The sequence below is a fragment of the Phoenix dactylifera genome, unplaced genomic scaffold (assembly GCF_009389715.1).
Source record: "Phoenix dactylifera cultivar Barhee BC4 unplaced genomic scaffold, palm_55x_up_171113_PBpolish2nd_filt_p 001217F, whole genome shotgun sequence".
Lineage (NCBI taxonomy): Eukaryota > Viridiplantae > Streptophyta > Magnoliopsida > Arecales > Arecaceae > Phoenix > Phoenix dactylifera.
The window spans coordinates 2629-28169 of record NW_024068552.1 but is presented as its reverse complement, the minus strand read 5'-3'; the positions used below and the strand labels follow the sequence as shown (position 1 = coordinate 28169).

At 41.8% G+C, this 25541-nt stretch overlaps 2 protein-coding genes across 2 annotated transcripts; one reads left to right on the top strand and one right to left on the bottom strand.

The window, feature by feature from the left end:
• Positions 1-6033: 6033 nt before the first annotated feature.
• On the top strand, positions 6034-9764 carry LOC120108192 (scarecrow-like protein 15). The gene is made up of 2 exons (XM_039121764.1): positions 6034-6039; positions 8286-9764. Exons 1-2 carry the CDS (start codon positions 6034-6036, stop codon positions 9762-9764), a joined length of 1485 nt encoding a protein of 494 aa, XP_038977692.1.
• Positions 9765-22411: 12647 nt separating this feature from the next.
• Positions 22412-24709, bottom strand: LOC120108195. The gene has a single exon (XM_039121767.1). The coding sequence runs from the start codon at positions 24707-24709 to the stop codon at positions 22412-22414; it is 2298 nt and encodes a 765-aa protein (XP_038977695.1).
• Positions 24710-25541: the final 832 nt, after the last annotated feature.

Sequence of the window (25541 nt, the reverse complement as noted above, 5' to 3'; positions counted from 1 at the left end):
GCCTCTACTGAGGTTAGTATAAAAATTCATAATTTTAATGAAGACAAAGAGTTTCCCAAGTACTTGACTCTGGTCTTGATTTGCATCGTGTCGATGTTTGCTCTCTTTTTTTTTGAGTGTAGGTCATCGTGCTTGTAACAACCCAGGACCTCACCCAAAATGGCTAGCCAGAAGTTATTATTTGGGTTCCTTGATCCTGTATAAGTACCCAAGATCTACCCAGCGAATAACCGATGTGGGACTAAACACACGCCCGCACGGGTCCTCACATACTCCCCCCGTTCAAGCCCTGACGTCCTCGTCAGGCTAAGGGTTCATATCTATTCAAATCTAATCACAGACACCACGATTGGCCCGTGGTCAGCTCCAATAGATCCGTGCTGCAGTGTCCCCTAGTCCACATAGGTTATGAGCCGGGTCCGCTCTGATACCATTTGTAACAACCCAGGACCTCACCCAAAATGGCTAGCCGGAAGGTATTATTTGGGTTCCTTGATCCTGTATATGTACCCAAGATCTACCCAGCGAATAACCGATGTGGGACTAAATATACGCCCGCACGGGTCCTCACATACTCCCCCCGTTCAAGCCCTGACGTCCTCGTCAGGCTAAGGGTTCAAATCCATTCAAATATAATCACAAACACCACGATCGGCTCATGGTTAGCCCCAATGGATCCGTGCTGCAGTGTCCCCTAGTCCACATAGGTTATGGGCCAGGTCCGCTCTGATACCATTTATCACAACCCAGGACCTCACCCAAAATGGCTAGCCGGAAGGTATTATTTGGGTTCCTTGATCCTGTATATGTACCCAAGATCTACCCAGTGAATAACCGATGTGGGACTAAATATACGCCCGCACGGGTCCTCACAGTGCTCTGCCTCAACCTTTCATTATGGTTCTTTTTGCTCGATTTCTATCAAGGTTAATATATGTACCAGAAGATAATAAAAGCAAAAAAAAAATTTGAAGTACCTGACTTCGGTTTTTGGTCATCTCTGTCCATATCTTCATTCAAGTTTAGGCCGTCTCACCGAGCCTCTCTCCTCGCAGAGCCTTGAGCATGTCTTACTCTCCTTGGCTGATCTTTTTGAAGTCTAGCTCCCATGAGATTTCGAGTGGGCTCGGCTTTCTGTTTGGGTTGTTCCTAGCCTGAAGGGGGCGGTTGGCACGCCAAGCCTTTTGGCACGACGGTCGATCTTCTCATCTCAAGCATATCCTTCCTGAGGCATCTCTGGGGTTGGCTTCCCAGAGATACTCTAAGTAGGCAGATCTTCTTATCTTGCGAGCATGCTCTCTGAGGTATTCCTGGGGTTGGCTACCTCGAGAAAATTTGGGGGGCTTGGTCTTCTCATCTCGGGAGTATACTTTCCGAGGCATCCCTGGGGTTGGCTACCCAAAAAAAAATCCAAGTAGGCTTGGTCTTCTCATCTCACGAGTATGCTCCTCAAGGCATACTTGGAGTTAACTACCTAGGAGAAATTTGAGTGGGCCTGATCTTCTCATCTCGAAAGTATACTCCCCAAGGCATCCCTAATGTTGGATACCTAGAGAAAATCCGAGTGGGATCGGTCTTCTCATCTCGGGAGTATGCTCCCTGAGGCATTTCTGAGGTTGGTTACTTTAAGAAAATCCAAGTGGGCTTAGTCTTCTCATCTCGGAAGTATGCTCCCCAAGGCATACCTGAGGTTGGCTACCTAGGAGAAATTCGAGTGGGCTTGATCTTCTCATCTCGGAAGTATGCTCTCCGAGGTATCCCTGGGGTTAGCTACCCAAAAAAAATCCTAGTAGGCTCAATTTTCTCATTTCGGGAGTATGCTTTCTGAGATATCTCTAGGGTTGACTACTTAGAAAAAATTCAAGTGGGATCAGTCTTCTCAGCTTAGGAGTATGCTTTCCGAGGCATCCCTGGGGTTGCCTATCTAGAGAAAATCCGAATGGGCTCAATCTTCTCATATCGAGAGTATGCACTCCGAGGCATTCTTAAGGTTGGCTATCTAGAGAAAATTTAAGTGGGCACAGTTTTCTCATCCCAAGAGTATGCGCCCCGAGGCATCCATAGGGTTGGTTACCCAGAAAAATCTGAGTGGCTCTATCTTCTCATCTCAGAAGTAGGCATCCCTAAGGTTTGTTTACCTAAAAAAAATTTGAGTGGGCTCAGTCTTCTCATTTTGAGAGTATGCTCTTCAAGGCATTCTGGGATTGGCTACTTAGAGAAAATCTAAGTGGGCTCGATCTTCTTATCTCGGAAGTATACTCCCCGAGGCATCCCTAAGGTTACCTACCCAGATGAAATCTGAGTGGGCTTGGTCTTCTCATCTTGGGAGTATGTTCTCCGAGGCATCCTTGGGATTGGTTACCCAAAGAAAATCTGAGTGAGCTCGATCTTCTCATCTCAGGAGGATGCTCCCCAAGGCATCCCTAGGGTTGGCTACTTAAAGAAAATCTAAGTGAGCTTGGTATTCTCATCTTGGGAGTATACTCTCCGAGGCAACTCTAGGGTTGGCTATCTAGAAAAAAATTCGAGTGCGCTCGGTCTTCTCATCTTCGGAATATGCTCCCCCAGGCATCCCTGAGGTTGGCTACCCAGAGAAAATCTGAGTGGGCTCAGTTTTCTCATCTCGGAAGTATGTTCTCCGAGGCATCCCTAGGGTTGGCTACCTAGCAAAAATTTGAGTGGGCTCGGTCTTCTTGTCCTAGGAGTATGCTCTCCGAGGCATCCATAGGTTGGCTATCTAGAGAAAATTTGAGTGGGCTCAGTCTTCTCATCTCGGGAGTATGCTCCCCGAGGCATCCCCGGAGTTGTCTACCTAGGGCAAATCCAAGTTGGCTCGATCTTCTCAGGAGTATGCTCTCTGAGGCATCCCTGGGATTGTTTACCTGGAGAAAATCCTAGTGGGCTCGGTCTACCCATCCTGGGAGTATGTTTCCTTAGGCATCCCTGGGGTTGGCTACTTAGAAAAAATTCGATTGGGCTCAGCCTTCTTATCTCAGGAGTATGCTCTCCGAGGCATTCTTGGGGTTGGCTACCCAGAGAAAATTCGAGTGGGCTCGATCTTCTCATCTTGAGAGTATGCTCCCTAAGGCATCACTAGGGTTGGCTATCTAGAGAAAATCCAAATAGGCTCGGTCTTCTCATCATGGGAGTATGCTCCTCGACGCATCACTAGGGTTGGCTACCCAGAGGAAATCCGAGTGGGCTCGATCTTGAGGAGGCTCTGGGCATCCCCGAGGTATCTCCTTTTTTGGGGCTCGGGCGTCCCTAGGATGTCCCATGTCAAATTCAACTGACACAATCACTTGATCTAAAGGGCAAACAAAACAAGAGAATTTTTATTGACAATGAGTTCGGGCTACAATAAACCTTACTGATAGCAAGCGCAAAGGTCGTCATAGTTCCAAGTCCACAGGATCGGGGTGCCATCGAGGTCCCATATCTTGTATGCTGAAGGCCTCTTGTGGCCGGGTTCTGAGATTCGGGGTAGAGAGCCTCATACTTGGTCATGTTATCCGAGGTAGAGAATTCATACCGAAGGGCGCACTCTGTAATTGCATCGCTAGGGTTGGCAAGTGTGGGACTGACCTTGCTGCTCCCCGAACTCAATGACCCCTCCATGCAAATGACTCGTGGTCTCTCCGTGGTCCTCCCATTGAGGAATTCGGTCGCCTAAGGCACTGTCGGCGATGGTGCTGGGAATGACGGCCATTAGGCAGTTGTTGATTTGTTCTAGAGGCAGAGGATCAGAGACCGGGACGAGCGCTCCTTGGCCTCACTGGTCACGCATGTACCGATCTAGCTGCCCACGCTAGATGAGTGTTTCAATTTCATCATGGAGCTCGGTGCACTCCTCGGTGTCATGGACGCAGTTCCGTTGGAAGCAGCAATACTTCTTCTAGCCCCTCGTGGTCACTAGGCCCTTCATCGGATACGAAGGGCGCATGTAGCCTTGACTCTCGATCTCCATGAGGATCTGGGCCCTCAGGGTAGTGAGAGGGGTATACCTTTCAAATTTCTAAGGAGGGCTCCTAGGCCTCTATGGGCTCTTCTCGCACTAAGGCAAGACACTTTGCCCCTTTCGATCCTATTTGGCCCCTTGGGGGGGGGGGTCTTCCGCCCACAGACTCGCAGCGAGAGGCCATGGCTTCCTCGGCATCGGCATACTTATTGGATCGTGCCAACATTTTGGCAAAATCATCGAGGAAGCACTTTTTCTTGGGAGAAGAGGTAACTTGATGGCTAGAGACCACTCTTCATTCCAAACATCGCTACCGACTGATCTAGGTTGTGGACCTCCAATATCTCTGCATTGAAGTGGCCGACATATTCTCTAAGGGATTCTCTCTCGCTTTGCTTGATGTCAAGTAACGCATCCAAGCCACGGCATCGTCTTCGGCTGAAGATAAAGTGCGCAGCGAAAAGGCAGGCGAGCTGCTCAAAGGAGTGGATGGATCGGGCCGAAACCTGAAGAACCAAAATAGGGCTGCTTTGCAGAGGTTGTGGGGAACACCTTATAAAGTACGATGTCAGTGACTCCGTACAGCATCATGAGAGCCTTAAAGCTCTCGAAGTGGTTCAAGGGATCTGAGGTGTCGTCGTATGGTTCTACCTACGGCATCTTGAATCGAGGTGGGATCGGCTCCTCCATGATCTGCCAAAAAAAGGAGGGCTCCAAGAAGAAATTAAGGTCATTGTCGGCCCTCAGAGTTTATCCTTTGAGGGCCTCAATTTGCCAACCCATTTTTTGTTCCTCCTATCGAGGTTGGCTCTTCACTGGGGTGAGGGCTCTATGAGGCAAGCAGGCGAGAGGCTCTAGACAGAATTCTCGCCATAATGGGGACTTGGAGCATGTCATCTCCCATTCTGGCCAAGAGTGTCAGCTCGAACGTGATCGCTCGAGATTCAAGTCCTAGGGAAGATGGCCGATCGGGCACGTGTGGCGTGCCGATGACTGGGAGTGGGGGCTAGGTTGACCAAATGCATGTTGAGCCAGCCCTGGTTGTGCTACTACCTGTTGTAGGCCCTAGACTACCGCGATCAATGCCCATACCTACTGAGTGAGCAAGTCGAACTGCTCCTTATCTATAGGCGCAGTGGGATATTCTGGTGGAATAGGTTCGGGACTCTTTAACGATTCTCAGAAAGTCATAGCGCAGCGATGCGAAGAACGTGACTTCATTCTGAAATCTCTATCTTCAATTGAGGTTGATATAATTAGAGGTTGGGCCCTTCCTCTAGCACCAATTTATTGCCATCGTATATGGACCGAGGTAGGAGCGTAGCTCGAACGACCCTAAGGTCGGCTAGAGATGGACTAAGCAGGCTGGTTGAGGCGTAGGGCGCTAGACTTTTCCACTGGGTGGCCTACAAGAAGTCCACTCACCAGAGAATTTTCGATGGAGAACCCTCTGATGCCTAAATCAGAATAACGAGGAAACAATATGACAAGAGAGATTTCAGCAGAGTGAGGGCTCTATGAGAAGGATAGCATATTGCGACCCTCAGGTCCTCCGGATTGTTCCCCTTATATTGGAAAGCCAATCTTGTCGTTGTCTAGGCCGACGTGATGTGCAATAACGCCAGAAAGCTTCTGGTGGTATAACTGCGGTACAGAGGTCAATCCGTGTGGGTAGAGTGCAGTGCAAGTCTGATGTGGGACATGGAGCTGCCATGATTATGTACTGTCAAGACTGTCAGTTGTTGGAGCTATCAGCCCTTGTCGACACATGTTGATTGCTCTCTATGCCTGACAACTTCCTGGTTGGAGCTGAAGTTATTTGCCTCGGTTTATGTCCGAGGACGGGGAGGTCAGTTAGGCCTAAAGTCAAGGTATCTAGTATTTCTCCCATCAATTCACGTTTAACTTCCACACTCCAGATAGTTCCAAAATTTTTTAATAACCACTTCTTGTGCCCCACTTTTCAGCTAATTGCCCTATCATGTGACAACCATCGGACTGGCAAGTCACCCATGTAAACCAGTTTACAAAGAATTGTCTGCCATGGTACGTCATGGAGGTACTAGGCAGAGGCAATGCAGGTAAGAATATTGTACCGAATACCGATGTTCTAAATTTGGGAGTGACTGGTCAAGGCAACTGCAGAAATATTGGTCTAGACTACCATCATCATGTATGGTGGATAGTTTGACCGCTCTCACATGTAGATATTGGTAATTGTTGGCCAAGATGTGGTGTAAATGATTAGATAAAAAGCTTAATGCGAACTCTGCCCATATTCCGACGATTCATGATAACCTCATGCTAGCGACACATTGTTCAAATTCGTATTTCTGGATATCAAAATTTGATGATACGATAGGGGTCTACCATGATAATGATAGGTGATTTAAATTTAGGGTTCAAATCCAAATAAAAAGTTAGAGAAACGACTACCACATCTATGAAAGAATAATTGTACAAATTATCTACTCTGACATGGAGAGGTAGTGATAATAAATAATAAGACTGAGCTCTTTGAGTCAAGTAATTGAAATGAGTATACCTAAATCTTTTAATGAGAATTCACCCCGTGGTTGCAGTAATTTCAGCTTCAATAGTATATATTTAAATTATTGCAGTTTAAAACTCATAGTTGGACGGCTGACCAGTCTATCTCAAGATGTGTACTGATCCCTTCCATCGGCAATGCACTCCTTTCTGCAACTAAACAAGCCATATCTTCGATATAGTTTCTTTGAATAAACTAGGATTTAAAGTAGGTCCACGCTCTGGATATGTTGCATGGAATAATATCACAAGATTTCTATTATATTGTGTTGATTCACCTTGGAATCGCAACTCCCGAATGTGAATTTGAAAGGAGTGGAGCAGAAATGCTAATAACTCGAGCCCGCGTGGAAACATCCTTTCGTGAGCGATTCAGCATCTCTCTCTCTCTCTCTCTCTCTCTCTCTCTCTCGCGTATGAACAATGACGTAGGCAAGGCACGCTTTATCTCTAGCTTTATCCCTTTCCCTGTTGAATTTGGTTCATCTCATGCAATCCAAGCCAAGTTGGGCATTTATATGCGTGAGGTTTCCCAAAATGTTGCAAGAGTTCTACTGCATAGCCCTGTTCCTTGTGCAAGGTTTCAATGCTAATTATATCCCCAAGTTACATATCGCTCCAAAACTTTCATTTTCCTGTTGTAACTAAAATAACAACTGCATGTGTTTGTCCGCTACTAAATTAGAGTTGATTTATTTGAAAAAAAATTAATATTTTTTTTGCCAATGGTAAGGCCATTTAATTGTTACTCTAGCAAGATCGAAAAGGATCATGCTAACCTAATACAATCTAAGAGGAGTTAATTTACCCCATTCTAACCTAAGTTTTGTGGCCGAAAAATTCACCTAGGAAACCTAAAGGATAATCTTTTACAATGCAAAAAATATAATCTAATATGAATGCCTTGGAAGGGCCCTACTGGCTCCCAATGTAAAAATAATGACGATGGCAAAAAATTAACTATGTTACTGCTCGGTAAATATATAGAATGGAATTACTTCTTCATTCTTGGAAGGGTGCAATCATTTGAAGGTGATCCTTGATTGCATAACTCTTCCATTCCCAATCAGCCCATGATTCAACCATTCCCACATATTTGAAGAAGAATTAATCTCACATCATCCAGAAATAGTGAATTAGTCAAACTCATGCTATGTATCATCTTTTGTCATTGTGCATGCAGTGTAATTAAGTAATCAACAACTGCAGAGAAGTCAGAAGCAATTGTGTGGATTGTGGCCAAAATATCGCAGCAGGTCCCTCACGAGCCAAGCCCATGTCAGTCCCCATCAGTGCCTACAAAAAAATCCAGAAAGCTACGGCTTTTCCCTGAAGCCTAACCAAATAAAAGAGTCCTTCTTGGACTTATGTCTTCCATGCCTGTTGCCATGCCCCCCATCCATCCTCATGCACACCACTAACTCCTCATCCCATAATCTCATCCCACCCCCCCCCCCCCCCGTTTTTTAACCCCCCCACCATTGCCAACCAAAAAGAACGCCCCTTCCCTCTCCTTCCCCTCGGAAGACAGACAGAGAACAAAGACTAGAGAAAGAGAGAGAGGGGAAGGGAAAGAGAGAGAGAGGTTTTTTTTCTCCTCTCTCTCTTTTGTCATGAAGCCCTCCAAAGTTCTCATTGACTCTCTACAGTCTCAAACTACTGTCCAATTCTCTCTCCCTTCTAAGCCTCTTGACTCCTCTGCCAACTCCAGCTCCCACTTTCCTACCAACCTCTTCTACGAGCCCACCTCTGTTCTTGATCCCCACCTCACCTCCAGCCCCGCCGCCGCGACCGCCGCCGCTGGCGGGGGCGGATCCGACGTCCCCCCTCTCCCGTGGGACTCCCACCACCGACAACACCTCCTCCACCCTCCGCCGCCCCCGCCACCCCCGCCGCCCCCTCCGACGACTGGGACTCCGTCGCCTGGCTCCTCTCCGAAAAGGACGGCCTTTCCAAACCCCCACACCACCCCCAGTTCCACTTCTCCGAGGGCGACAGCCCTTCGTATGCCTCGTTGTTCGATGGCCCCTTCGACCTTCCCGAGCCCTTCGACGCCTTGCCTCCCTTCTTCGACGCCGCCGTCACCGTCTTCTCCCCGACGCCGGCCTTCGACCGGACCCACCTCGAATTGCTCCTCCAAGCCGCCCACTCTGTCGAATCCAGCGATTTCGCGACAGCCCACGCGATATTGGCGCGGCTCAATCAATACCTCCCCGCCTCCGCCGGTTCCCCCCTCCAAAGAGTCGCCTTTCACTTCAAGGAGGCTCTTTTGGCCCTCCTTCCCCTCCCCGACCGCCCGGCCGCCGAACCGCCCCTCTCCGTCGTCGAGATCGTCCGCCGAATCAGCGCCTCCAAGGCCTTCTCTGATCTCTCCCTTGTGCCCCAGTTCGCCAGCTTCACCGCCAACCAGATCCTCCTCGAAGCCCTCGACGCCGCCGCTGCCGCCTCCGGAGGCGGAGGACTCAGCTCCGTCCACCTTATCGACTTCGAGATCGGGCTTGGGGGGCAGTGGTCCTCCTTCGCTCAGGACGTCGCCGCCCGGAGCCGCGCCGCCCGCGCTCCGCCGCCGAGACTCCGGATAACCGCCGTCGTCACGGAGGAGACCCAGGAGACTGCTCTCGCCGCCGAGAACCTCCGCGACTTCGCCGGCGGCCTCGGCCTCCGCCTCGCCGTCGACTTCGTCAGCGTGGGCGGCCTCGGCACCCTCGCCCTCAGCGGCATCCGCCTCGCCCTTGGCGAGCCCGTCGCCGTCGTCCTCACCCCGGCCATATTCCGTCTCCTCGGCGCCCCGGAGCCATCTGCCGCACTTCTCCGCTTCGTCCGCCGGGCTTCCCCGCGCGTCGTCGTCTTCATCGATACCGAGGGGAGCTGCTCCAGCGGCGCCGCGGCGGCGCCACTGCCGTCGCTGCGGCGGAGCGTGGCGGGTGGGATCGAGCACTACGCGGCGGTGCTGGAGTCGGTGGAGGCGGCCGGGCCGGGGGATGAGCGGGTTCGGTGGGTCGAGCGGACCGTGGTCCGGCCGAGGATTTTCTCGGCGGTCGGATCGTGGGGGTCAGACCGGGGCGGAGGGTGGAGGGAGACGTTGGCGGGGGCAGGGATGGCGCCGACCGAGTTCAGCGAGTTCGCCGAGTCGCAGGCCGAGTGGCTGGTCCGGCGGTCCCCGGTTGACGGATACCACGTGGCCAGAGGGGAGGGCTCCATGGTGCTGAGCTGGCGAGGGAAGGAGCTGGCCGCCACGTCAGCCTTTAGGTGCTGAGGGGGCGTTGGTGTGTGCTTAATTTGTCGTTTAGTGTCGGGTGCTGGCTTCAGCTGTTGTTTTCTACTTGTCTTCTTATTTATTCTCTCTCTCTCTATATGTTTTAGAACAACTGACGTGGGTTAGACAGTGGACCAGAGCGAACCAGCCAAAGGGGTCTCTCTTAGTTAATGAGCATGTAGCTTGTCCTTTCTTGTTTTTAATATGAGACTAATCAAGGATGACTTCGTTAACTAAGTCTTTAGGTAGGGAAGCTAGCCTTTTTGTTGTATGATATATAAGCTACGATCAGATGGATAGATGGAAGATGGCTTATTTTATCAATTTTAGGTGGGTATATGTGGATTTTTTTGTTGGTGTTAGTACAAAAACAAACATGCTCCAAGCAAGGGCATGCTCAACATGATCAAGTTGACTTCAATTTTGTCTGGGTTCAACTGAATTCAAGCTCAGCCTAGCTAAGCACACTGAAGATCTATAGTTTGATTGCTTAGTTAAACCGAGCTGGTTTTTTTTTTTTTTGGTACACAAGGTGGGAGGCTATGCCTCGACTAAATTCTAGGAAAATATGTACCCATGATATCAGCGTACATTAACAGTGTTCCCAACGAGCGTGGGGTGCTACGGATATATCCAATCCTCTGTTTTAGCTTCTTTCTTTTGACTTGGCATGTTGTACTTATGTTAGAGTAATATAAATGCCGTTTTTTACCAAAAAAAAAAAAAAAAACGAGTGTGGGATAGAAGCCTGGTTTTGATGGCCTTCACATGATGCCATACCCTGTAATACCACATCCATGTTGCCAGATGCATTCTGTTTATTTCCGCCTTTAACTTTGTCTAGAAGACCTTTCCAGCAGTGGAATATCGAGGCTGGAAGAAATGGAGCATCTAAATCTTCACTTTTGAGATGCATGCATTTCTACTCACTGTTCATTAAATTCGAGCATCACATGCATTTCCATACGCATCGCACTGAATATTGTTAGTTACTCGAGTTGCACATGCTCGTCTTTGGCATGCATGCTGCATGCAATCTACTTCCAGCGAACCACTGAAGGATCTCATAATCCTACATGCATCTTTTGAGACAACTTGTATTGCCCCTGTGATGACAGACTTTGTTTGCCCACTCAAAGCTACTGTACTTTCAGCTCCTTACAGCTCAGAACAGTGGGTTGGAGTAGAACTCAGAAGTTGATAACATTGTTGATAGATCTCTTTCAACAAACAAGGCTATAGAGTAATTTACTCAAGACCAATTCCTCTGGCCAAAACACTGGAGGCCAGATCAGGCCAGAATAGTAGAGGTCAGATCAGGCCAGAATACTGCAGTGGATCGCTACAGACACTGCAGGCCTGCTGGCTGTCGACCAATCAAATTTCCTCAGTTGACAAAATTGACTTCTAAAGAGTAATGAGATCAGATGCTGGCTGCCACCTTTTGTAATTAATTGCTGGCCTGCTACATCAAAGCCACCAATGATTCAAGTCGCGACTAAAAGAAGAGGAGAAAAAACCTCCAGCTTTTTGTTGCTTTGTAGGTCCTGATGGTCCTACGTCTGGGCCAGCATGCATGGTCATGGTTGCCAAGATAACTAGAAAAATATGCATTAAACTAGACCTAGTTTGGGGACTCTCTCACATGGAAGTGTGTTACCATCTGGGGCCCTTTCCATCAGTGATAGGGTGCGAGAATGGGTGTACGAATAAGGAGAGTGTGGTTATTGACACTCATGGAAATTTATAATATTTGCAAGCTAGGAACCCCACCCTGATCCATTTGATGTTTGGTGACTTTCCTGTCTAAAAAGCACTATGCGGCGAGCTTGACACAGATATCACATTAGGGAGCAATAGTTATAATCAACAGTAGCAACCAAAAGCTGCATTGTATTTTTCTTAAATATTAGAAAATAACTTATCTAACAGTTTCTGTTGCAGTCGTGTGTAAGGTAGATTTCGTATGGTTAGCTACATATGTCGCCATCTAGTTTACAAAACTATTAGCTTCTCTATAAATATATATCACTGCATAAGATTATAGAGATGCGATGCTTCCATTCTCCAGCAATCTTTTCTTAGAGAATGATATAAATCTCTAAAGATGGTGAGTCAGATAGCCATCTAATAACTTTTAAAAAAGTTATAGTGACTTTGCAACTAGCCACCTACCATTTCTTCATTAATAGAGGCTTTCTATTGTTTAATGCATGAACATTTTACTATAGAGCCTCTAAATTAGTGTTGCAATCACCATGGTGTATAAAATTTCTCACGATGATGTTTTTTTTTTGTGTGCGCGTGTGAGAGAGAGAGAGACAAAAGGGAGGGCAGCTGCCCATCCATTCTATCACAAATTTATACTGCAGCTATCTGCTCTAAGTGTAAATCTCCGGTCAAAAGGCAAATGCTAGAAGCAAAATGGTAATACTAGACATTTTTTAGCCAATATTAGATGAGAACTAGGGGACTAAGCATATTGGTAGCCTGGTATGTTCATTTGTGAGTTTGAATCCTCCATTGCCTTAGCACTGTAGCCTTCCCTACTACTACTACATCTTAAAATTCCATCAACACTAATGTAATAAAAATGTTATTTTCTATGGTTCTATCTTAATGGACCAAATGTCAGTTCATATAGCTGTTGGATAATAACTGAAACAAAATATACAATATACTGCCACTCGTTATCTCAGTTAAGATAAACCAACGTATTCTTATTTATTCACTTATTCAATATGCTGATATATAATTTTGTCCATATTGTGTTTCTTTTTCGTTACCATACTATTAAAAAAAATATTTCATAACTCAATTTGCACCCCAATAAGATATTCTTTCTCCTCGACACCGCATCTTTGCAATTGTTATGAATACTATAACCTTGTAGTGTATCAGAAATTTGTGTACTTCTCGCTATATCAGCAGAGGAAACTCTTCTGCAAACATTGTGTTTTAAAAAGAAATGTAACTTTTGAATAAAGACTTTGGTCTTGTTTGGGGGAGCTGTTAGTAGTAAAGCTTTTGGAAGTAGAGCTGTTGGAAGTAGAGCTGTCTGAAGCAGAGCGTTTATAAAAATCTGTTTGCTGTTTGGTAACTATATTTTTAAAGTGCTGTGGCACTTTAACATATGTTTGGTAAACAAACTGAGAAAGTACTTTTGTGTGATAAAATGACCATAAAAAGCATTACCAGTATTATATAATAGAGCATAATAAAATATAATATGTATTAATACATAAATATATGATATAGTATAATATTAATGTAATATAATATAATGTTATTATAATATAATACTATAACATTATGTATTATAGAATAATAATTTAATATAATATTAAATTATTTAACATAACATATCAATGTATTATGATATAATGTAATATAATATTATATTTATAGTATAATACAATAATAAATATATAAAATATTATGATTATTAGTGTAAATTAATTTTTTATCCTTTTAATGACCATTTATCTCTCTAGCAAATTTTCTAGCTAGGTGATAAAATTGGTTAAATAATTACTAATATTTTTATTTATTTATTTATTTATTTATTTATTTAGATCAAATTATTTGCCACTCACTTATTATTTTTTTTATTTTTTTATTTTTTTATTTTTTTTATTTATTTATTTATTTATTTATTTCATTGAAATATAAAGGGGTCGCCGGCCATAGGTGGTGGCCGGCATGGTGGCTGCCACCGTGGGCAGCCATGAGCTCCCAAAATAAAAAAAAAAGAAAAAAAAAAGAAGAAGAAGAAGGAACATAGGCGGCGACGTTGAGAGGAAGAAGAAGATAGAGAGGGAGAGGGAGAGGATGGGTGAGAGAGGGAGAGGATGGGTGAGAGAGGAAGAGGCGTGATGAGGATTTTAGAGGAAAAAGTATGATTTAAATGGGGATATTTTGGTCTAAAAAACAGCTTTCCGACAAATTTGAAAACAGCATTTTCGGAAAGCTCCAAATTGGAGCTTCTTCTCAAAAGCTGTTTCCAGCTTTCCACAAAAGCTGAAACAGCTTTCCGAAAATTTTACCAAACACCATTTTTTATCTAAAAGTACTTTTGGAGGAACAAAAAGTACTTTTTGGCCCTCCAAAAGCTCTCGCAAATATGATCTTTATCATGTATAGCATCAACTGCAGAGGAAATGGAAACAACATATTCTTAAATGATTTTTTTCTTTCCTTCAGTTACAACCTTCATATATGGGACAGCTGGCAAAAAAAGAAAGTGATTAAAAAGAATCTTCATATTCTCAAAATTTCAAGGAACATGAAAACCTCAAAGCTTTACAAATTTTACAAGCCCAAAGACATGAGCCTGATCAGACATCATCATATTTGATTATGCTGACGGCAATAAAACGATTAAACCAATTGAAGACTTTTTGCAAATAGTTGTACATGACCTACTCGGACTTGTTCAAGGAATTGACATGAGCCGGATCTGATCACATCTGCTATAATTGTATTAAAGGTATTCAGATGACTATACTGATCATTGAAGACTGATTGCAATTAGTTGTACATGACCTACTGTAACTTGTTCAAGGAATTTTATGTTTTTAACGGAACATGGTAAGATCATATCTCTTCTTGCTTTGCTATTTGATCTAAAATTCTAGAAATTTATGATATGGGCTTTCGCCTTAGACGACTGCATCAAGCCATCTCTTTTGAGGTCATGACTCATATCTCTTGCCTTTCTCTCCACCCTTCCCCCAACACCGGCTTTTGAGGTCATGACTCATTGAACAGAAGCCAGCATGTTTCAAGTAGTGTTTTATTGTTTGATGATTCTAAAACACACAGTGGTGGCCTTTCCCACCATTCTACTCGAAAAAAAAATATTCTGAAACATGTACTTGCTAGTCTTTGATCCCCTCATGAAAACATATATGTTGAGGGAGGGAGGGATGGAAGAAACCTGCTTTCTGTTACTAAATAATCTTTGTCACACTACAGATGGGCTTAAATATAATGGTATTTTAGTAACGCAATAGCATTTTAATTCGCTTTTTAAATTTCTAACTTAGATACCACACAAGAAAGATTTTTTTTTTCCAGAGAGGAAGAAGGAGAGGAAAATTATTGAAACTTTCAAATCTAAGACACTCAAGTTATAATAGAGAAACTTTATTGTTGCACCAAAGCTCTTCCTCACTAGATTTACTTAGAGTAACAAACAAAGAAAAATATAGAGTGATTATGAAACATATAGGTCTCATGCCATTAAAACCTATCTATGCAACAATATAAGGAATAAGCAAAATGATATGTAACATTGAAATGTCTAATGACAACATCAATTACAAGATAGGTCTAGTTCAGTTACACATGTTCAGGTGACTATAAGATTGTTGAATGTTAATTTTGACAATTAGCTAATCTTTGCAAGAGCCAACCCTAATTTGATAATGAAAATCCTTTGGATGCTTGTTTAATTTAAGAACTCTTTTGGGAAGTATGATCATCTAAGGGAGAGGGGATTTTGTACATAAAGGAAAAGAGGATTTTATATAAAAAGTAGAAAAGATTGGTTTTACTTTATGCCACTTCATAAACTTTATTTTCTTTCCTATATAATTGGGATTTTTTTCTCACCCCAAGATTGAGATGTCTTTAGCCCCTGCCCTACACGCATTTAGATGACTATAAGATTGTTAAGTGTTAATTTTGACAATTAGCTAATCTTTTCAAGAGGCAACCCTTATGTGATAATGAAAATGCCTTGATGCTTGCATTATTTAAGGAGTCTTTTGGGAAGCATGATTATCTAAAGGAGGAGAAACTTTGTACGTAAATGAAGAGGGAATTTTATAAAAAGGAGAAACTGTTGGTTTTACTTTATGCCACTTCATGCACTTTATTTTCTTTGGCATATAATTGGGATCTTTTTCTCACCCTCGGATTGAGATATCTTTAGCCTCTGCCATGGCTTATCCATGATTTTGATCTAGTATTTGAAAAATCCATACAAACTTGAAATGTATGAAAATAACATTAAAAACTTTTGCATGCTTTTTGTTTAAAAAAAAAATCCCTGGTCTAGGGTTTATTTTTTGCAAATTTGTATAGTTAATCTTCAAAATTTATGTAATAGACCACAATATTTCCAAATCTACGGAATGCTACACTTTTTTTGGTTTACAAAAAGGTGGCTAGAGGCCAGAAAGTGGAAAACTACTTCCATTAATGAGGAAAAAAATATGGTCGAAAAATTATGCCTTCCTTTTTTGTATTTCCACAATTTCTTAGCAGCATGTCTAAAAATTTCTAGAAAAATTGTGCAATCAAAAAGAAGTCAAGATTTCAAAAAAAATTTATTAAAGTGTGTAACATTGTCCAAAATAATCTATTAAAGTATGCAATAAATAGTTTAGTCTCGCATATTGAGATACATGTTTATGCAACTCTTATTTCAATTAGCACAACTACACTTCTTTCTTTAGCTACACAGCATTTGTGCAAATATGAGAAAGTCATTATTAAATTATATATGTTGTTTATGAAAGTTGAAGGGTGTAGCTAACATACAGAGATGCTTAACAGAAACAAACAAAAATATAAGACTTATATAAAAAATACATATATATTGAGTTTTAACGTGGTTGACATTGGCCGCTCTATATGAAGCATGCGGTAAATATTGTAGATTATATATATATATATATATATATATATATATATATATATATATATATATATAATGGACTACTATATCGAACTTGCCAACTTTTTTTTTTAGAATTTTTTGCATGGATGCCCTTCTAAATATCAGATTTTGCGTGAATATCACAATAGAAGTTGATCAAACTTATAGAAAAATTGCTTTCTTTATACAAAAATGCATAGCTCGAGAAAGAAGTCAAACTATGCAATGAAAATAAGAATTTTCCAAATTTATATATTTCATTATACACAACCAAGTGCTTGCTTGGATAGTATTACCTCTTACTTGTTCAATTTCGAGTTATGTAGGCTTGGCAACTTGGTTTCTCTCAATTATGTACACCTTCTATACAAATTTCCAAATAAAAGAGTAGTAAAGAGAAATTACCATTTTTCTCCTTTGTGCAGGAACTCCTTGTATCAATACTGGGCCCATGCAGTACATTGGGTACAGTTGTTTCCTTTTCTTTCAACCATTTTTGAAATGCAATCTGATAAGTAATAAATTATAATAAATAGCAACCTTCAATAACCAAATTTGCTTTATATATTAAATATTAAGCAATGAAATTATATTTAATGATGGCCGACCATCTCAATATTGTCATTAATATTTATCTTATATTAAATAATAAATTTTCATTATGACTTGTCGTATTAATATTGATGTTATTACTATCAGCATGTATGTGGCAAATAGATAACTTTGCACAAATTAAGCCTCCATTATATATATATATATATAATGTATGCATATAAACTTTTTATTTTTTTTGGTTAACCGGATGATTCATACAGACCTAGTGCAAATGCATCCAATAAAATCAAAAAATAGCAAATCGCAAAATGTCATAGGCAACTCCCTCTTCCCACTCCACAGGGTACTTCCGGAGTGATCGGCTATATACGAGGCCATCCAATCCACGGCCCCATTCGTCTCTCTGAAGATATGTCTGGCCTGAAACTCCATGCCCTTGGCCATGTCCCAGATATCGCGCAACAGGGGGTGACACCCATGCACACCGCCGGTGCTCCCCGTAATCTAGCTGATCACTTTGGTTGAGCCCCCCTCAAGGAGGACTGCTCTAGCACCTAGGACACGTCGGGCATAGCCCAGCCTTAGCCAGGCCGTCCTCAGCTCAGCCTCTGGGACCGAGACGTCGAAAAACTAGCGCCCTCCAGCAGCAACTACTCTTGAATCTGGGCCTCTGATGATAAAGGCTTCACCTCCCCTCCTACCACCCTCCAGAACACGTCCGTCGAAATTAACCTTGAGAAAACTCGGGGATGAGGGCTCCCAAGTGATAAACACGGTCTGAGGCACTTCAACTACAGAGGAAGAGCCCTGGTGCCCCGAGCTATCAAGGGTCCATCGGACCGAAGGACCTGAACAATCTCAAAAGCCTGAACCCGTGCCCGCTCCACAATAAAATGAGAGGAGGACACCTCTCACCAAAGGTCCAGACATTTCTAGCCAACCAAATTTGATAGGCAACATAGGTTGCCTCAACGGCCACCTGCCGAAATGGAGGGGCAAAAGCCCATCGCTTAAGAGCTAACAAGAAGGAATCAGCCCCACTCCGCACATTCGGCGAGAGTGCGATAAGCCCCCAAACCCTCCTGGCATGCTCTCACAGGAAAAGGGCCTGATCTGCTATCCCACCAACCTAGCAGCCAGGGCACTGGGCCTGGATGCCCAGCCCACAACCGCCTAGCACTGATCTCATCGGCAACCGACCCCACGCCACCTTCCAGAGGAATAGGACCACCCTCGGGTGGAGACCAAACCGCCAGATCCAGGCGCAGTCCACCCCATGGCGTTGTTCCCCCTGAATAGCATGGTAAAGGTCTCCCACTCTGGCTCTATAACTGGAAGTCACGCCCCAAACCCTCACATCAGGGCCGGTTCTCCCTGGCACGGGGATAGACCGTACACTACCAGAAAACACGCGTATAGTGACGGAGATTCCCGTCACTATACCGTGTTTCCGGTTACTAATATGGAATTGGTGACCGGAGCTCCCGTCACTGATTTGGTTACAAAAACACGCGTCACTAAATTATCAGTGACGGCGGAGATTTCCGTCACTAACTCCCGTGACAGAACCGCCGTCACTAAGCCGTTACAAATTCAAGAATTAAAAATTTAAGAAATTATGTATTTCCCGTCACTATCTAGTTGCGGAGTTAGTGACGAAGGTAACTTGGTCACTGATTTTGTCACAGAATGCGGTCACAAGTTTGGTCACTGATCTGTCACAACCTTTAGTGACAGATTTAGTCGTCACAGACATGGTCACACATTTTGTCACTACATTTGTCATTAATCCCGTCACTGACCTAGTGATAAGTTTACCGTCACTAATTGGTTACAAACGCGCTGAGCAAAATCAATTTTTATTAACCAAAATCCTGTCACTAAGTTTATGACTGCTCGTCACAATACTTGGTAAACAATTTAGTAACCAAAATTTGGTCACCGATCACAATCTAATAACCTGGTACATTTGGTACATTGATTGGCTCATAATAATAATAATAATAATATCATTAATAGCAAAGGCATTCAACATTACGCAAAAGTCATTTTAAATGTCATTCAAAATTGGCATCAACATGTCCTGAATCCATCAAAATCAAAGTCTAAAAATATGTCACAAAGATCAACAGAGATTTCATTCCTCCTAAGAATGCAAGGACCTATCATCTAAGGCAAAAACAATCATAATGAAGCATGATCAGTAGAACCAGAATCACCATTACACCCCCGATCTGCATGCCTTGTTCCAAAGCCAATCTCTTCTCTCATCTTTTGAAGAACCTCCTCTTGCCATTTTTTCTTTTCCTGCTCAAGAATACGTAGAAGGTCTTCATGAGTGTACAGCTCTGGAGCTTGACTTGTAGAGGTGGAAGAGGATGATGATTGCCCAATAATTCCAGTGAGATCCTCTAGGGGACTAAAGCCATAGACATGGCCATGAGTTGGGACACCAGTTGCCTCAAACCACAAGTCATAATCACGTGGAGGAGCATCTGAGGTGGAGGCATCACCATATTTTTTGGAGTATTCAGCTGAATACTTTGCCTGCCAGTTGATTTAAAAGAAGAGAAAAACATTATGGTGGATCAAACAAGAGATAAACATGAGCAAGCTCAATAATATTTATGAATCATAAAAAAATTATACTTACCATGACAGCTTCACTTCTCTTATCTACATATCCTCCCATGCCTTGCTTTGTCTTATGCGTCCGATTAAAAGATTCAACTATTGTTGGCTCCCTACCTAACTTTAATTTCTACAAAAGAGAAAAGAAAAAAATCATTAACATATAATGGGCTAATTTAAGATGATTGAACAATAATATAAAAATTATTATAGAAATCTAATTGAATAAAGATATGTACCAGTCGTTCGTCATGATTGACAAATGCGATTGATCCTCCACAGTGTTTAGAGATGCTACCATTCTTCATGGTGTTTCTATTATTTTTGTTGGCTTCTGATTTCTTCTTCCATTTTGGGGAGATCCAAATATCAATTAGCTTATTCCAATTTTCTCTAGAGATCCAATTAGGGGGTTTATCACGGGCTTTATTTAAATCTCCTTTTGCTTCCAAAAGCTTTTGGCTTCTGACCCTCCCTAATGAGGTTGTCAACCGTCGCTGACAATGCTTGTCCCAAACTTGATGCACATGATGCAATTGTCCTGGAAGAATTGTGTGTATCTCCTAACAAAAAAAGGTCGCAAGTAATCAGACTTATTAATTGGCATGTGTAACAAGGGCAAAAGTTAATGATAAGAAATATAACTTAATTACATCACCTCAAATTTGTTCCACATTCCAACTTTAGCATGTGTAGGGACCTCCCTCCATGACAACCACGGACCATTGAAAAATTGGCGCATGATAGCAACAGCTTTGTGACTGACCTCATAATCAAGAAACCTGCAATTTAAAAAATATTCATTAGAAAATAAATTAAATACTTTAAATGCAACAAACACATAAATTCAAATTAGTGATATAAGAAAGTGATATTTTCATGCATTCCTCTTGTGCACCTAACAATCACTTTTCCATTTGCATCAACAGGGGCTTTAAGGGTTGGTTCTCGGCCATTGCTTTGTCGTGGATCAATCCCAAGTTCATCATTCATCTGATCCTCATTCATTATATCCTCATGATTTTGCACTGCACCATTCATTTCTTCATCGTTTATTTCTTCATTTGTATCCACCTCTTCAATCATATCCCCATCAGGAATGTAATCATCATCATCATGACAATCCTCGACACGCTCAGGCAACCTAGAAGGTTGAGAAGGAACTTGAGTAGCAGCCAGTATTAAAGCTGCTTTTCCATTACCTCTTGGTTTTCCTTTTTTCTTGGCCATAACTGCACAACAATAAAAAGTTGTAGTTAGTTCACAATGTAAATGTCAACAAATCCAATCAAAGTAAAGAACAATCAGTGGACCTGTTGCTTTCCCTTTGCTCTTTCTCATGTCTGCACAATTATAATTTATAAGTCTAAAAATAGTTATATTAGCATTCACAAAGTTGCATGTTGTATTTTAATCTTCCTCAGCCTCATGCTCCTCTTCTTCGGTTTGTTCATCTTCAAAATCTTCTTCTTCATCCTCAAAGTCCTCTTCCATTTGGTTAGTTGTCAACTCAATTTCTGCTGCATCAATATCTTCTGCATCTCTGTTAACACCAACCAAAATGTCTGGATCATCAAGCTCATCTGTCATCGAGATTGGGGTAGGAATCCTGTGGTTTTCTTCTTGATAAAAATCAAGAAAATTTTCTTCTGGCACACTAGGAGTGAACCTACCTCTAGCTTTTGTCTTAATTACTGCCCACCACAATCTTCGATTCTTCTTCTTACCTGGGTAACCAGTATAGAACACCTGATGTGCTTGTTGAGCTAATACAAAAGGATCATTGGTTGGAAGTCTTAGTTTGTAATTGATCTCAACGAGGCCATGTTGAGGGTGCACTTTCATACCCTTGTCTCTATCATACCAGTCACATTTGAATAACACTACTTTATTACCAACCCCAAAATAGTCTAACTCGATAATGTCAACCAACATCCCATAATAGTCACTCTCAAAGTCATTGTAACTGCTTCCCTTAATGCACACACCACTGTTGAAGGTTCTTTTATCCTTTCCATATTCTTTAGTGTGAAATCTGTACCCATTCACAAAGTAGCCTTTATAACATTTAACTTTATTCCCAGGGCCATATGATAGGTCCTTTAAGCGCCCATCAACATGATTTTTGCTGTCATTAACCTAGCATGATAAAAATAATATCGTAAGAATAAATCAAGAGAAAGTCTAATTTATTATTATATTTATGAATTATGTACTCACATATGACCTAAACCAAGCCGGAAACTCCATTTCGCGTCGTCTTTCCAAATCTATTTGGCTTATATTTGGACAAGATTGCCGGATATAATCATCAAAATACCTACAACACAAAAGCTAGAATCACATATATTGTACTCCATATGCATTTTTAAGGATGATTATAATTAAGTACTTGTGTAACTTACTTTCCAAAAGGTTGAACCTCCTCACAATTCAGAAGAACATATAATTCAGCAGCATTAAACTCCTGAGTAGTTAAATGTCTTCCAAAAGGTTTCCCAAAAGGCCGACCTTGATGAGCAAAAATTGATAGACGATCCACGAGATCAAACTCCCCTTCGTCTTCATTACGGGGAACTTGATTTAACCTCGTTTGTATAGAAGGCTCAAAATAATGCGAACAGAAAGTTGATATTTCTTCTATGATGTAAGCCTCGACAATAGAACCTTCAATCGATGCTCGATTCTTTACCTTCTGCTTTATATCATGCATAAGCCTATAAATAAGATTAATATGTTAATTTCTCAAATTTAATAGATACAAAAAAACTATTTAATAAAATTATAGAAATTGTTACCTTTCAAAGGGGTACATCCATCTGTACTGCACGGGCCCCCCAACTTTAGCTTCATAAGCTAAATGAACAGGTAAGTGCTCCATTGAGTCAAAAAATGCAGGAGGAAATATCTTCTCAAGTTTGCAGAGAGTTACCACAATATTTTTCTCAAGAACCTCCATATCTTGGACACGCAAAGTTGTGTTGCATAAATCTCTAAAGTAACAGCTTAATTCTGCCAATGCATCCCACACTGGTGCTGGCAATACTTCACGGAATGCAATTGGAAGCAATCTCAGCATGAAAACATGACAATCGTGACTTTTTAACCCGTAAAACTTATAATCATCCAGGTTAACACACTTCGATATGTTTGAAGCATATCCATCAGGGAGTCTTAACCCTTTCACCCACTCGCAGACCTCCATTGCTTGGTCTTTGGACAATACATAGGAAGCTGGAGGCTTAACTAGCTTTCCATTAACAAATTGAATCCTCAACTTGGGACGCTTGCAATACAGCTCTAAATCTTGCCTTGCTTTCACATTATCTTTAGTCTTCCCTTTTACATCCATACAAGTGTAAAATATATTGAGAAACACATTTCGAACAATATGCATGACATCTAAATTGTGTCGAATAAGTAGTGTATGCCAATAGGGCAACTCCCAAAATATGCTCCTTTTCACCCAATTATGATCTTTACCGAATCCAGGAATGGTGTGCTTAGGAGCTTTCGAACCAAAAGTTACATTAGGCAAGGCAAAGACCCTATTTTTCAACTCCTCACCAGACAGTCGAGGAGGTGGGGGGTCTGTCTCTATTCTACCATTGAAGAAACCATCAACTTGGTATCTGTATGCATGGTCCATGGGCAAGAATTGACGATGGCAGTCAAAAAAAGAAGTCTTCCCACCATGTTGTAGTGTAAAAGTTTTTGAGTTCTCCATACAATACGGGCATGCCAACTTTCCATGTGTACTCCATCCTGAAAGCATGCCATATGCAGGAAAATCGTTGATAGTCCACAATAAAGCTGCCTTCATTTGAAAATTCTCTTTTCTAAAAATGTCATAAGTGGTGACCCCTACTTCCCACAATATTTTAAGTTCATCAATCAAAGGCCTAAGCAAGACATCGATACTTTTGCCGGGGCTCTTAGGTCCAGAAATGACTAAACTTAGAAAAATGTAGGGTCGTTTCATACATATTGATGGTGGAAGATTGTAAACTGTTACGAAAACTGGCCAACAGGAATAAGGACGAGCTGATTGGCTAAAAGGGTTAAAACCATCTGTACATAACCCAAGTCTCACATTACGAGGCTCGGTAGAAAAGGATGGATGAATGCGGTCAAAGTGCTTCCAAGCCTCCCCACAAGCAGGATGCACCATCTCATCTGAATCACCTCCCTTTACATGCCATGACATGTTTTCAGCCGTTCTGCTTGACATAAAAAGCCTCTGAAGTCTTGGTGTTATTGGAAGATATCGCAACCTTCTATAAGGAACATCTTTTCTCCTACCACCACCATCATTTCTTCTGAGTTTATATCGAGGATGACCACAAATAGTACACTCAATCAAATTCTCTGTTTTCTTATAGAATAGCATACAATTATTCTCACAAACATCAATACTTGTATACTCCAACCCCAACTTCCGAAGCATCTTCTTTGATTGATAGAAATCAAGGGGCAGCTTCTCACTTTCCGGCAACATATTCTTCACTATTTTCATGATTCGATCATAGCAAGATATACTCATATTAAATTCAGACTTGCAATTTAATAATTGAGTAATAGCAGATAACTTAGAGTGTTTTTTACACCCTTCCCATAAAGGTACTTCTGCATCTTTCAACAAAGAATAAAAATCTGCAGCATCCTTATTTGGCTCTTCCTCATGATTAACTTCAAGTGCACTACTCAAATGGAGTTCCTCTTCTGGACCCATAGCTTCCATCACCATGGTTCTATATTGCTGACCATGTTCACAACCAACATTCATTGATGTGGATGCTTCTACTGCACTTGTACTTACAGGAGCAACTGCACCAAGTAACTCCCCATGTGCAAACCATGTTGAATACCCCGGTGTAAACCCCTTTCTCAACAAATGAACATTGACCATATCACGGTTAAGAAATTTCTGGTTGTCACATCTCATACAAGGGCATCTAATCTTATCACCACTACAATACTCTAACTGAGTAAATGCAAACTCAAGGAACCCTTTAACTCCATCACAGAACTCAGCTCTTATATAACCATTTTCACTAAGTCGGTGGTACATCCAATTACGATCAACTGACATAGTTCCTCTAGAAATCAAAAAAATAAAACAACATTAGAAAGCCTAGAAAATATTAAAATCGGGCCATTAAAAAACACGAAAGGCAAGATCATAAAAAATGTAAAAGAAACAAAAACTGGTATGATATTTATGAAGATGAGAAGTTATCATAAGAATGACAAAAATAAGTCATTCAATCTTGTCGTAGCATCATTGACATTAAAAAAGCATTCAATCTTTATAAAAAGCTGAACATAACGAATTAATCTTTACAAGTTATCTCTTCATTCATCTAATACCAGCAATATTCAAAAAGCATTTAATCTTTACAAAGACAAGGAATACAAGTCAAATCATCCAAATTTACATATGGAATACTATCTGCTTCACATAGAACAAATGTCAATATACATGATCGCCTCTGATGCTAGGAAAGCATGGCACTTCTTAGCAAGCTTTTTTGACCACCTTCTTGATTGCACACTAGAAATAAGTCACAACCATGAAGCAACACTATTTTCCACCACTTTCCATTTTTCCTTGCAGATGAACAATGATTGTAGAAATGAATAACATGACGAAGAAATTAAAATCCATAAACTTTACAAAGTCAAGTTAAAGTTTTGAGAAAATTTTCAAAAATGTAAACCAATGTCATAAGAAGCATGACTGGCATGCTTTGAAGTACTATTCAACAATTATGAAAATAAATTTTGCAAGTTGATGAAGAATCAATAATTGATACTCTTTTTTAAGTATTAGATCTCTAATGGGCCCAAGTTTGGTGCTTGACGAATGATATTCATAGGAAAGCTCAAATATATCACAATATACAAAGATTAGATTTCCTACA

Excerpts from the sequence above, each read along its gene's own strand:
- LOC120108195 (XM_039121767.1), bottom strand. The coding sequence starts at position 24,709 with ATGTCAGTTGATCGTAATTGGATGTACCACCGACTTAGTGAAAATGGT.